This window comes from Triturus cristatus, chromosome 4_1, assembly GCF_964204655.1.
Source record: "Triturus cristatus chromosome 4_1, aTriCri1.1, whole genome shotgun sequence".
Classification (NCBI taxonomy): Eukaryota; Metazoa; Chordata; class Amphibia; order Caudata; family Salamandridae; genus Triturus; species Triturus cristatus.
The window spans coordinates 81,297,509-81,311,500 of NC_140585.1; the positions used below are offsets into that span (position 1 = coordinate 81,297,509).

General features: G+C 45.1%; 1 protein-coding gene across 4 annotated transcripts in view; it reads left to right on the plus strand.

The window, feature by feature from the left end:
• LOC146839585 (uncharacterized) overlaps positions 1 to 13,992 on the plus strand; it is a 241,904-nt gene that overhangs the window by 131,606 nt on the left and 96,306 nt on the right. For all 4 annotated transcript variants that reach the window (XM_085651660.1, XM_085651663.1, XM_085651662.1 and 1 more), the window contains exon 3: positions 11,371 to 11,550. In XM_085651660.1, the coding sequence (XP_085507786.1) occupies positions 11,371 to 11,550 (180 nt within the window). The remainder of the gene's footprint in view (positions 1 to 11,370; positions 11,551 to 13,992) is intronic.

Consider the following 13,992-nt stretch of genomic DNA (forward strand, 5'->3'; position numbering starts at 1 on the left):
CACTTCGTAGACTATATGATATATATCATATTTACTATATGATATACACTCAGCACTTCCCAGACGATGGGGTTTACTATATGATATACACTCAGCACTTCACACACGATGCGGTTTACTATATGATATACACTCAGCACTTTGCTGGCCTTGAGGTCTACTGTATGATATACACTCAGAACTTTGCAGACTATGGGGTTTACTATATGAAATACACTCAGCACTTCGCAGACTGTGAGGTTTACTTTATGATATACACTCAGCACTTCCCAGACGATGGGGTTTACTATATGATATACACTCAGCACTTCACAGACGATGGGGTTTACTATATGATATACACTCAGCACTTTGCTGGCCTTGAGGTCTACTGTATGATATACACTCAGCACTTTACAGACAATGGGGTTTACTATATGATATACACTCAGCACTTTGCAGACTATGGGGTTTACTATATGATATACACTCAGCACTTCACAGACTGTGAGGTTTACTATAATATGATATACAGTCAACACTTCACAGACGATGGGGTTTACTATATGTTATGTTATGTAATGTTAAAAAAACGTATTGAACGCACGAATACCCAGAGGTGTCTTGGTGCTGAGACAGAAGCAGCCCTAGCTGAAGCAATTAGCTTTGAAAAAGCCGTGTTATGAGGTCCCTTCTAAAGGTGAAAAGTGAACCAGCATTTCTAATAGCGAATGGTAATATATTCCATAATTTTGCCATTCCATTAGAGATACTGCGGCCTCCCCAACATACGGTCCGGATCCTTAGAACCTCCATAAGTCTAGCATCTGAAGAACACAGTTGTCTGGCTGGATGATACCAGGAGAAAAGCTTCTTAAGATACATTGGTCCGGTGTTGTTCAAGGCCTTATAGGCTAAGCATAGCGCCTTGAACTTAATGCCCTGTGCCACCGGGAGCCAGTGCAGTCTTCAGATTTCCTCGGTTACTGGCGCTTTTTTAGGGATATTTTGTAGAAGTCTTGCAGATGCGTTTTGAATCATCTGGAGCTTTTTAAATATTGCTTCTGCATATTTAGGTAGATTCCATTGCAGTAGTCTTGCTTAGTCTGCACAAGGCTAGTCACTACCGTCCTTTTGGAGTCATCAGGAATGTATGGTAAGACCTTCTTCAGTTGTTTTATCAGAAAGGGAGAAGTAGATACGATAGCATTGGTCTGCTGAGATAAAGTGAGTTTGTTATCGATCAGCACCTCCAGGATTTATTCCTTCTGAACTGGTTTTGGTAGTTCCCCCATCTCTAACGGCCACCAAATGTCATCCCATCTAGATGCAGATTCACAAAGATCACCACTTCGATTTTTCCAGAATTGAGCCGGAGGCAGTGCTTACCCATCCAACTATTTCTTTCCACTATACAGTTTTGAAACTGCATTGATGGGGAGGCTTGCCCTTTATACGCCGCCACAACCAACTGGGTGTCATCGGCGTATGACGTAAGACTAAAATCGAAGTCTTGGATCAACGGGGCCAGTTCTGAAACATAAATGTTAAAAAGTGTCGGACTGAGCAACGAACCCTGCGGGACCCCACAAGGGAGGACATAGGGTGTTGATTTGGACTGGCTTAGTAGAACTAGTACACTCAGCCCTTTACTGGCCTTGGAGTCTACTGTATGGTATACACTCAGCACTTCCCAGACTATGGGGATTACTATATGATATACACTCAGCACTTTGCTGGCCTTGAGGTTTACTGTATAATATACAGAGATCAGCTGCAGAGTGCCTCAGGGATCCTCCCTGAGCCCCACCGTCTTCAACGTCTACATGGCCAGCCTGCAGCCATCGCCAGAAGCCACGGACTCAACATCATCTCCTGTGCCGCCGACACCCAGCTGCTTCTTTCCCTCACAGACAAACCCACATCCGCCAAGACATGATGAAAGCAGTCGCACGCTGGATGAAGGACAGCTGTCTCAAACTTAACTCAGACAAGCCTGAAGTCCTCATCCTGGCCTCCTCCTCCTCCACCTGGAATCTTGGCATCATCCTGGACTCCTCACTCTCAATGAATCACCCAACAACATCCTCCTGCTACTACACACTCTACCTCCTTCGTAACATCTTCAAATGGATCCCCACGAGTCCATGAAAATGGTCACCCATGCACTCATCTGCAGCAGACTCGACTATGGCAACGCACTCTATGCCGGCACCAGCTAGAAACTCCCCAAAAACCTGCAGACCATCCAGAACGCCTCCTGGACATCAAATGCTGCAACCACATCACCGGCAACCTAAGAGACCTTCCCTGGCTACCTGTCAACAAGAGATTCACCTTCAAGCTTCTTCTGCACCCCTACAAAGCCCTCCACAATGCCAAACCGGCATACCTCAACCAGCACCTCTCCTTCTACACTCCTACCAGACATCTCCACTCCTCCCAGCTGGCCCTGGCCACCATTCCATGGATCAGCAAGACCACGGCTGTAAGAAGATCCTTCTCCCACCTCGCTGCAAAGACCTGGAACTCCCTGCCTCTGCACCTCAGGCAATCACCATCGCAGCCGCAATTCAGAAAGGACCCCAAGACCTTGCTCTTCAACTGAACCACAGACCCCCACCTCCCAGCGCCTTGAGACTCTCACGGGTGAGTAGTCATGCTTTATAAGATCACTGATTAATTGATTGATATACACTCAGCACTTTGCTGACCTTGAAGTTTACAGTATGATATACACCCAGCACTTTGCTGGCCTTGAGTTGTACTCTATGATATACACTCAGCACTTTGCTGAGTTTACTATATGATATGCACTCAGCACTTTGCAGACTATGAAGATTATTCTGTGATATATTCATACCCCACTCAGCATGGTAAGAAGTTTACTAAATTATATACATTATGCATTATCCAGGTTATGAGGTTTACTATATACTGAGCAGACACCCACTTTAAGCGGATTTTAGCGCTGTTGGGAAGGGAATCGGCTCACGGACGCCATCACTAGGAAACGCGAGGCCACGCCCACACGATTGGCCACGCCCACCGCCCACTCTATGTATGCGCTGAGCAAAAGCGCCGGCCATTGAATTGATTGACCTCTGAGGCGGAAGCCGGAGGTGTCCTTACGCTCGCTTTTTAAATTGAAAACTGTGATTAATTTGTATGTTTTAAACTTGCGCACTTCCCCCCAGCCACTCCAACTATTTCCCCTGCCAAGCAGACACCCACTTTAAGCGGATTTTAGCGCTGTTGGGAAGGGAATCGGCTCACGGACGCCATCGCTAGGAAACGCGAGGCCACGCCCACACGATTGGCCACGCCCACCGCCCACTCTATGTATGCGCTGAGCAAAAGCGCCGGCCATTGAATTGATTGGAGGTGTCCTTACGCTCGCTTTTTAAATTGAAAACTGTGATTAATTTGTATGTTTTAAACTTGCGCACTTCCCCCCAGCCACTCCAACTATTTCCCCTGCCAAGCAGACACCCACTTTAAGCGGATTTTAGCGCTGTTGGGAAGGGAATCGGCTCACGGACGCCATCGCTAGGAAACGCGAGGCCACACCCACACGATTGGCCACGCCCACCCTCTTTCTCCATAAATGTGTGTCCCACGCAAGCGCAGCGGACGAGCGCAGCGGGAGCGCCGTTTGCGCGCCAAAGGCGCGCCTAAGGCAAGCCCGTCTGCGCCCGTCCGTGTCCCGGACGTGGCCAGCGCCAGCCCCCCTGCTGCTGCTTCTCCAGTCACGGATCGGTCGCGTGTCTCCTACACTCGTGAGTATCTATTAACATTTAGTGCTAACTCTTGCCCCTGCTTGCATTGTTGGGACCTGGCTGATTTATCTCAGCGTATTTGCCAGGCATGCAAATTTCGCTTTCAGCCTACCCTAACTGCTCCTACCCAGCTTCCCACCGATTCGACATGTCTTCGGGCCGGTTTGATCAATGCTAGATCACTGGTCAAACATTGCAATGACATATTTGAATTGCTAAGTGACAATAAATTCGATCTCCTTTTTGTCACAGAAACGTGGCTTAATGAGTCATGCAATCCAGTGATTGAATTGGCTATTCCACGTGGCTTTAAAATCATTAGACAAGACCGCCCCTTAGGCAGAGGAGGTGGTATAGCAGCCATTTTCAGAGATAAATGGACTCTGTCTCTGGATCCTATGGGCCCCTCAGTTGATGCAGAGGTGCTCCACTTCTCTCTCACTCTAGGGGCACATTTCACCCTAGGTGGATCTCTGGTGTACCGGCCACCTGGCCACGCAGGAAAATTTCTAGAGGCACTAGAGGACATGATAGTCCCACGTGCCCTGAAATACCCCACATATCTCCTTCTGGGAGACTTTAATATTCACGTGGATCAGCCAGATCTACCTGACACAGTTCGGCTAAACGATGCTCTGGCGATGGCCCAGCTAAAACAGTGGATTAAAGCTCCCACCCATTCAGGGGGTCACGTTCTCGACCTACTATGTACCAACTTCGACATAAATATGTCTGACCCTGAGATAGTAAATTGGTCTGACCATATGCTGATAAGGTTCACCTGGCCCCTGTCCCGCCCCACTGAGTCCAATCACTCCGCTGCTCACACACAGAAAATTAACATAGCTATGCTCTGTGATCAGCTTGACTCCTCTCGCCCCACACTTCCCTCCGAAATTGAGTCAGCTGTTAGCTCATTCAACTCATGGATTGAAGGCGGCGTTGCTTCTTCAACTAAAATAGGTCGTGTCTGTAGAGTGCGCTCCACCCCTTCTAAGCCGTGGTTCTCTAATACTCTCCGCGATCTTAAATCAGGTTGTAAAAAACTTGAAAGACGTTGGAGACAAGCCTATCTCCCTGAGGCCAAGAAAGAACTAAGAACGGCTCAAAAGAGGTACTATGCAGCAATTAAATCAGCAAAAAGTTTATACTACAACGGACGCATAACCACGGCCAACAACAGTAGCAGGGAAATCTTTGCTATTGTCAAAAGCTTTGTTTCCCCTTGCGCCACTCAACCTCTCCTAGCCTCTTCGGAAAAATGGTGTGAAGAACTCTCTGTGTTTTTTGTGGACAAAATTACAAAAATCCAAGATGACTTGCTTACTGTATGTAACAATTTTCCAGCTTCAATGACTATTCCTTCCCCCATTATGCCCATCTATACGGACCAGTTTACCCTCTTCACTCCAGTGGATACAACAGAGGTTGTTAAAATTCTGGCCACTTTACAATCAGGATCCCCCGCTGACCCCTGCCCGGCCAGAGTCCTTGCGGGCCTGGCTAATACAGTTGGCCAAGAGGTGACACATATTGTCAACCTCTCTCTCTCCACCGCCACTGTTCCGGCATGCTGGAAGCAGGCCAAACTGCTTCCACTTCTTAAAAAAAATGGCCTAGACCCCGAAGGCCCCTGCTAATTTTCGGCCCATATCATTACTGCCGGCCCTGGCAAAGATATGTGAAAAAGTTGCATTCACACAGTTAGACAAATTTGTGGAAAGCTCTCAAGCTCTTCACCCTGCGCAATCAGGCTTCAGAGCTGCTTTCAGCACAGAGACGGCTCTAGTCGAGGTTTCTGAGGCCATTCGGGAATGTCTGGACGGAGGTGGCAGAGCGGTTCTGATCTTATTGGACCTCTCTGCCGCCTTCGATACGGTCCCTCACTCCCTCTTACTCACCAGACTAGCAGCCATAGACATAACTGGCTCTGCTCTTGGCTGGTTATCATCTTTCTTGGATAACAGGTCCCAGCAAGTATGGATGCCACCTTTCTCCTCCTCTCCCAAAAAACTCTCTACTTGTGTCCCACAGGGGTCCACTCTAAGCCCCCTGCTTTTTAATATATATATGACCCCCCTCATTTATCTTGCGGAACAGCTAGGAGCCAAAATTATGGCTTATGCCGATGATACTCAGCTTCTGTTTACCTGGCCCAAAAACAACTCGGACACGTCGAGGGTCCAATTCTGTTTATCATCGGTTTTCCGCTGGCTGGCGTGTGCCCAGCTTAAATGCAATGAGAGTAAATCGGAAATCTTGCTGTATGGCTCCTTTCCAGATAACTTTAGCGACTCCCTCTGGCCCACCGATCTCCCATGTCCCAAATCTATTGGTGGACCTGCAAAAAATTTAGGAGTCTGGTTTAATAACAATCTCAGGTTTGAGGACCACCTGAAAAAACTTACTGGAATCTGCTTTTCCACCCTCAAAACCCTGCGCAGATTTCTCCCTCTGCTCCCAAGAGAGGCCAAGGAGACGGTCATTCGCGCTCTTATACTATCCAGATTGGATTATGCGAATGCCCTCTACTGCGGACTCCCAGCCTATTTGATCCACCGCCTCCAGGTCATTCAAAATGCCGCGGTTAGGCTGCTGTTCAACATACCCAGAAGATCTAGTGTCCGCCAACCCCTTAGAGATCTTCATTGGCTCCCAGTTGCTCAAAGGATCTTATTTAAGATCCTCGTGCTAGCATACCGAGCACTTCATCAAACGGGTCCAGCATATTTGAAGAAAAGATTTTCCCTTTATGTTCCCAATCGCCCTCTTAGATCAAGCAACCTCCACCAAATGACTGTGCCAAAGTTTAAATATAGCAGGCTCGGCGGTCAATCCATCTCTGTCAGAGCAGCGAGAGCTTGGAATACCCTTCCGCTTCACTTGAGAACATCCCCATCCATCATGACGTTCAGGAAAGGCCTAAAAACCCACCTTTTTAACATCACTGCCTAATGGATGTCTCTCTAACTCCGCTTGTAATATGATCTGTCTCCCTTTTCTTTCGCGCCAGGATACTATACTTTTTAGTAACAGAGCGCGCTACAAAAGCCTCTATAATAATAATAATACTGTACTTTACAGACGGTGAGATTTAGTCTATGCTTATATAGTTCACTTTGTAGGGTATAAGGTTTATTATATAATATTCACAAAGCACTATGCGGTTTACTATATGATATTCATGCAGCACTCGGTAGGCAATGTGGTTTACTATATGATATGCACTCAGCACTTTGCACCCTATGGGGTTTACTATCTGATATACACTCAGCACTTTGTAGACTGTGGGGTTTACTATATGATATACACTCAGCACTTTACAGACTATGAGGTTTACTATATGATACCTACAGCACTATGCAAGATATGAGGTTTACTACATGATATACACTCAGCGCTATGCAGTTTATGGCGTTTACTATATACTAAATTTAAGAAACTGGGTTATTGGTTGATGGGGGTGAAATACCCACTCAGGCATCAGCCACAATCCTTGTCAGGGTGAACCACAATAGAGACTAAATTAGCTTGGCACAAAAGCAGTCAGGCTTAACTTAGAGGCAATGTTCACAGTATTTTGCAACACACAAACAGTAATAAAGTAAAAACACATCACAAGAAAAATACCAAACCAATTAAGAAAAAAATATATATTACTAAACAAATTCACAGCAAAACAAATGAAATCCAATCTGTAGAATAGGAGTTCTGGATTTTTTAAGATTGTAGTGTAAAATAGTGCCTAAAAGATCAAAGTGCCAACCACAGATATCTGGTCACACGAGTCCAGGGTAAAGTCAAAAGTTAAGGTTGATAGGGATGGAGCACAGGTCAGACACGCTAGGTGGATTGAGCCTTTTCTTGGCTTACCTTTGGATTTAAAAGAAATTTTGAAGTAGAGTTCCTGAGAAGGCAAAGTTCAGCGGGGTAAGCCAGCAAGCTGTGTCCGCGGAGGAGTTGCTGTCACTGGGGAACCGCTGGACGAGATCTAAGTGAAGCTGCTGACAATGTCAGGAGAAAGCTTCAATTGGGAAAAGCTTGATTTGTAGGCCAAGGAGGTTGTTGTCGATGGCCAGACAATTGCCGTAGAGCCCAGCTGAAGATTTTTACCTTCGGACTTCGGAAATGTTTGGAAGTCGAAAACCTCCAGCAGGAAGAAGCTGCAGACCATAGCCAAAGAGGACTCCATGAGGCCGGATACCATCGCCGTTAGGTCTTGCTGAACAGGATTTGCTGTTGTGGAGAAGAATGTAGCGGAATCTACAGCACAGTCAAGCCAACTGGTGATGAACCTTGGGCGGATTGACTGACAGCGAGGTTGCTGTCTTCTGTCGGTTCTCATGGCACTATTTTGTGAAAAGTTCTCTGTCTCAGATTTCAGGGTTAGGCAGGAGCAGCACCTCTAATACCACTTCCAAGGGTTCTCGGCCTGGTGAGCACCCCTTGGGGGTTATGGTGACACTCCAGCAGAGGCCGGATGCAGGATTCATGGTCTTTGGAGCTTGTTGTGTCTCTTTACCTCAGAGAGAAGGCCATCCAACATCACTACTGGTGGTCCTGAGTTCGAAGAGATGGTCCAGTTCTCTTTCAAGCAGCAAGGTCGGCATTCAAGCAGCAGGACACTCTTCTGGTAGCAGCAGGGCAGTCGTCTGGGGGTCCACGCAGTCCTTCTGAAGTCCACACATATAGGAGTGTACTGAAGTGGCACTCTGAGGGTCCAATATTTGTACCCCATGCCAGCCTTTAAAGTGGGGGGCATTCTAAGCTACCCCCACATCTGGTTCTGAGACGTTCTTCCCTTTCCCTGTCAAAACTCCAAAATGTCTGGGGTGACAAAAGAATAGTGTCAGATTCCTTTGTGTGTGCTAGAAGCAAGCCCCTGTGAAATATAAGTTAGGCAGGGAACTGCTCTGCCCCTAGCAATCCTGAAAGGATGGCCTATCCTGTCTACACCCAGTCCAGTTTGTCTCATTGTCTGGCAGGAATACACAAACCCCAACAGTAGAGCCATTCACAGGCATGTGACCCAGGCCACTGACAGCAGGCACCAAATGGATAGGGCAAGAAAATGCCAACTTTAAAAAAGTGAAAAGAAAGTACCCAGAAATGTATCTAGGAATACCCAGTGCACTGCAATCAATTCACTGTAAAGTGTACACAACGTTAACAAAACAATTGTTAGTGATATACAATTGTTCTTATTGTAAATATCAGTAGTCCAATCAGTTTTCAATGAATCAAAACAAAGAATCAAATCATCCGGCCATGAAGTTGATTGTATCTGCTTTATTTCTGAAGGTTGCAGATGTAGTGTAGCTGAAAAAATGGCAAATAATACAGCTTGATGTCAGCGAAAACACCAGAATTTCAAATATCCCAATGCATTTCTCCTGCCCTCCTGTGATCCATAATATTTCATAATTTCATGTCGTCGTATCGCATTTATTAAAATTAGGATATTGTCACTTTGCAGATTCCCCTGACGAAGGGCTTATGTGAAAAGCCCGAAATGCATTGGGATACATGAAATTCTTGTGTTTTCGCTGACAACCAGCTGTATTATTTGCCATTTTTTCAGCTACACTACATCTGCAACCTTCAGAAATAAAGCAGATACAATCAACTTCATGGCCGGATGATTTGATTCTTTGTTTTGATTCATTGAAATCTGATTGGACTACTGATATTTACAATAAGAACAATTGTATATCACTAACGATTGTTTTGTTAACGTTGTGTACACTTTATTGTGAATTGATTCGTAATGCACTGGGTATTCCTAGATACATTTCTGGGTGCTTTCTCTTCCGTTTTGAATCAGGTGGCCTGCAGAGCCCTAACCTGGTGCACACAGTATTTGTTCAAGTTCGTTGAAAGTATGAAAAAGCATTTATATTGTTTAAACTAGATTATTTGAGTGCATTCCAGCTGCGCTTCATTCATTGTTGTTCAACTTTAAAAAAGTAGCATTTTCAGAATTGGGACTTAAAAACTACCTTTATTACTAAAGAGTATCTTAAATTGCAGCGCATTTGAGCCCAAACAGGACATTTCTACCTGCTCTCAATCAAAGGTTAGCACTGATTTAATGTAATAAGGTAACCCAATGGGAGAGATAGGCCTTGCAGTAGTGGAAACAGATTGTAAGGAATTTTTCACTTCGAGGCCATGTAAAACCTAAATCCACACGGACGTCTTTTTTAATACAATGCACCCTGCCTTCTGGGCCTTCAAGCCAACCTTAGAGGTGCCAGGTGTATTAAAAACGGAAGGTTTAGGCCTTTTCAGAAGGTTTATTTTGCCAGTTCGAAATGGCAGTGGCAGGCCTTAGACAAGTTTTAAAGTGCTACTTCAGTTGCTGGCACAACGAGTGATGCAGGCCCACTAGTAGTATTCAATTTACAGGCCCTGAGTATATGTAGTACCACTTTACTAGGGACACACAAGCCAATTAAATGTGGCAATCAGGTGTAGACCAATTTTACCATGTATACACTCAGCACTTTGCAATCTATGAGATTTATTGTGTGATATACACTCAGCACTTCACATGCTATGAGGTTTATTGTGTGATATATACTCATCACTTTCCAGACTATGGGGTTTCTTGTATGATCTGCTTTCAGCACTTTGCACGCTGTGAGGTTTATGGTATAATATACACTCAGCACTTTGCATTCCATGAGATTTATTATATGGCATACACTCAGCACTTTGGCGATGAACTTTATTGTATAATATACAGTCAGCACTTTGCCTGGTCTGAGGTTTGTTGTATGATATGCACTCAGCACTTTGCAGGCTATGATGTTTATTGAATAATATACGCTCAGCACTTTGCAGGGTGTGAGGTTTGTTGTATGTTATACACTCAGCACTTTGCAGGGAATGAGGTTTATTGTATAATATACACCCAGTACTTTGCAGGCAATGAGGTTTGTTGTATGATATACACCCAGCACTTAGCTGGCTATGATGTTTATTTTATGATATGCACTTTGCAGCCAATGAAGTTTATTGTATGATATACATGCAACACTTTGCAGGCTCTGAGGTTCACTGTATAATCTGCTCTCAGCAGTTTGCAAACTATGAGGTTTACAGTATAATATACACCAAGCACTTTGTGGGCTATACGCTTTACTTTATGATATACATCCATCACTTTGGAGGGTATGAGTTTATTGCATGATATACACCTAGCACTTTGTAGGCTTTGTGGTTTATTGTATAATATACTCTCAGCACTTTGCAGGCTATGAGGTTTATTGTATAATACACTCAGCACTTTGCAGGTTATGATGTTTATTGTATAATATGCTCTCGGCACTTTGCAGGCTATGAGCTTTACTATATAATAAACACCCAGCACTTTGCAGGCTATGAGGTTTATTGTATAATACACTCAGCCCTTTGCAGGTTATGAGGTTTATTGTATAATATGCTCATGGCACTTTGCAGGCTATAAGGTTTACTATATGATGTACACTCAGCACTTTACAGGCTCTGACCTTTAAAATGTGATATACACACTGCATGGTGCAGTTCTTGTAATTTACTCTTTGGTTCACGGTCTTGAATCTTGACTTTCTTGTGACTTTGCTTTCAGAGGAAGATAGCTTTCCTGGAAAGGACCATCTCCAAGATGTCGAAGACAGCAGATGAAGCCGATGGGAGGGAGGCGGACTTTCAGAGAGAGCTGCGGAAGCACAAACAGGGGATGCAGCACATGAACGCCCTGGCGCATCAGGAAATCATGAGGCTCAAATATCAGTGCGAGGGGGAGCAGGTACGCATGACCTCTGCTGGAGCGACTGACTAACTCCAGGCATTCAATGGAGGTAGTCTCATAAAACGCACAGCAGAGCTGGCCCTAAATCGGATTGACCAGGACAGCGCCTTGGGTGGAAAGAAAACTTGCGGGCAGATTTACAAGCCCCTTGCGCCACTTTTGCGTCACTTTTCCCATGTTACAAGTGACGCGAAAGTGGCGCAAGGGGCTTGTAAATAAGCCCCTTGGTGTTTGTTGGGGGCGGAGGGCCGTTGTAGTGTGACGGTAGGAGGTGTGCGGAAGATGGTAGGAGGGCAGGGGCGTGATGGGGTGCTAGCAGCTAGGCTGAGGTACATGTAGCGCTGACTGCAAAGTCTTTAACGGGACCTGATTGAGACCAAGTGGGATGGACGAGCTGCTGTTTGCATGACAACAAGTCAGGGAGCTTCCTGTGGCGTCCCTGGGAATATCTGGCATCCCGGGCCTGGGCCCAGCTCGGCTATGCTCACGGCCGCCCTAGTACCAGCATGGCTGGAGGCATGCGGCTGCAGCGGGGCTGATACAACTGACACGCTGTGCAATTTCACCAGCGTTGGCTCCGGAGCGTAGCAGGCCAGCCCCGGCACTTGTTGCAGATGTGCTGAGTTTCTGGAACCATCACTACTTCTGTCAGCAAACAGTCTAGACTGATGCCCAGCACTTCTTGTGGGTGACTAAAGGCTTGTTGATGAATACTTGCCTCTGAGTGTGTACTGATATCAGGAGGGAGTGCGTGGAGGAGAGCAGTGATTGGACACCCATCAAAAATAGGCAAACTCCCATTGGCCTTCCTCTCCTTAGCTCCTCCCCATGTAGAGGGTAGCCATGGGCAGTTGTCTCGAAATTGAACGCACTGACTTCTCTGGTTTTAGAACAACCATTATGCAAAATTGGCGCATATGGAAACAACTTCAAATGGACCACACACAGTGCTTAATTTGAGCTGGTGGTTTCCGGTGCTCGGCACTGGCGCTTAATTGTCAGAACCTGCCCTTATGATAGCTGCCACATGGTGGCGCTATTTGTGTAATTTAAAGTTGAGCAGAAAAACTGTTGTTTGTTATTTCAATATACATTAAAAACAGCCTGCCAACCAAGCCATTCTTAAAGGTTTGGAGGTCTCAAACATTCTGAGCTGTCACAATTGTAGCAGTGTGATGGTTAGTATTTGTGCAAGTACAGTGGCAGTGTGTGATGCAAACTCATGCGACCTCCTGTCAAGGGCCCGGGACTTATTTTTTTTTTAGAAATTAAGCACTGACCACACATTTTATTCAGAACAAGCCTCCCTTTTGTCCAAGACACACATTGAAATCATGGCAGCCCCTAACAGATTTATTTTTAACTTTCACCCTCAGGCATGGAGACAACTCCCTGCATAATCAGGAATTTTTGTAAAATGGGTCCTAAATAGGGCTCCCAGCTTTCCATTTTTACTGATAACTACAGAAAGAATGATATCAATTTTCCTATCTGCATTTATTTTTAAATATGGATAAAATCGCAAATTAGTTTGTTTTTTTGAGTGATTCTAAATGCTGGCAGTCTTGACTGCCAGGCCAACAGCAGTGCAGATCTAAAGGAAAGCAAGTTAGAAAACAGAGAAAGTTTCCCAATGAGGTTTAAACAGAACTAGATGTGCACAAGATTTATACTAAAATATGCATGTTTTCATATTGGTGGACTGATTTATTGTATACTGATATTCATAGCATTGAAACCTGTCAGGCATTCAAGTCGGAGTATACATTTATTTATTTAACTATTATCATTTATTTATTTATTTATTTATTTATTTATCAATTACATAAAAGTGGAAATATACTAGTTTCCGCTTCAATTTTTCACAAAACTCAAGCTAAATATAGATAAAGAAAGATAAAATGAGAAAAAATAAATATTGACAAATACAAATGGAGATGTCATAAAAAATGCCATGAAACCAGGACCCCTAGGGATAGAACAATGCTCTTGTTTTGGGGTGTATCTCTAGGATGCAGAGAAGAGGCAGTATTTTTTCATGACGCCACAGACTTTGGTCCTCAAAGTGGCCGCCATGCAGTTTCAGGACAACATCTCCCCCACGACACTGGGTAACGTTTGTGCTTCTTTTGCCTCCACCGCAAAGGTAGTTTGGCGTCTGATAACCCTAAATGTAGTTGTGAGTGTAGTTATTTAGTTTGTGTACCCCTTGCGGGTTCTCCGCTGCGTGGATATCAATTAGGGATCACCCGAGTAGTGACTACCAGTCCTGGCTTCCCTTTTACGACCCCAGAAGCTTCCCTTGAAAACTCTCACCCACTCACTCGATCAATCAAGATGGATTTGTAAAGCGCTGCTTTTCAGCCGCGTGAGTATCCAGGCGCTGAGGGTTTTGCTGCTGGGTGGGGTCAGTCGAACAGCCATGTCTTCAGATCCTTC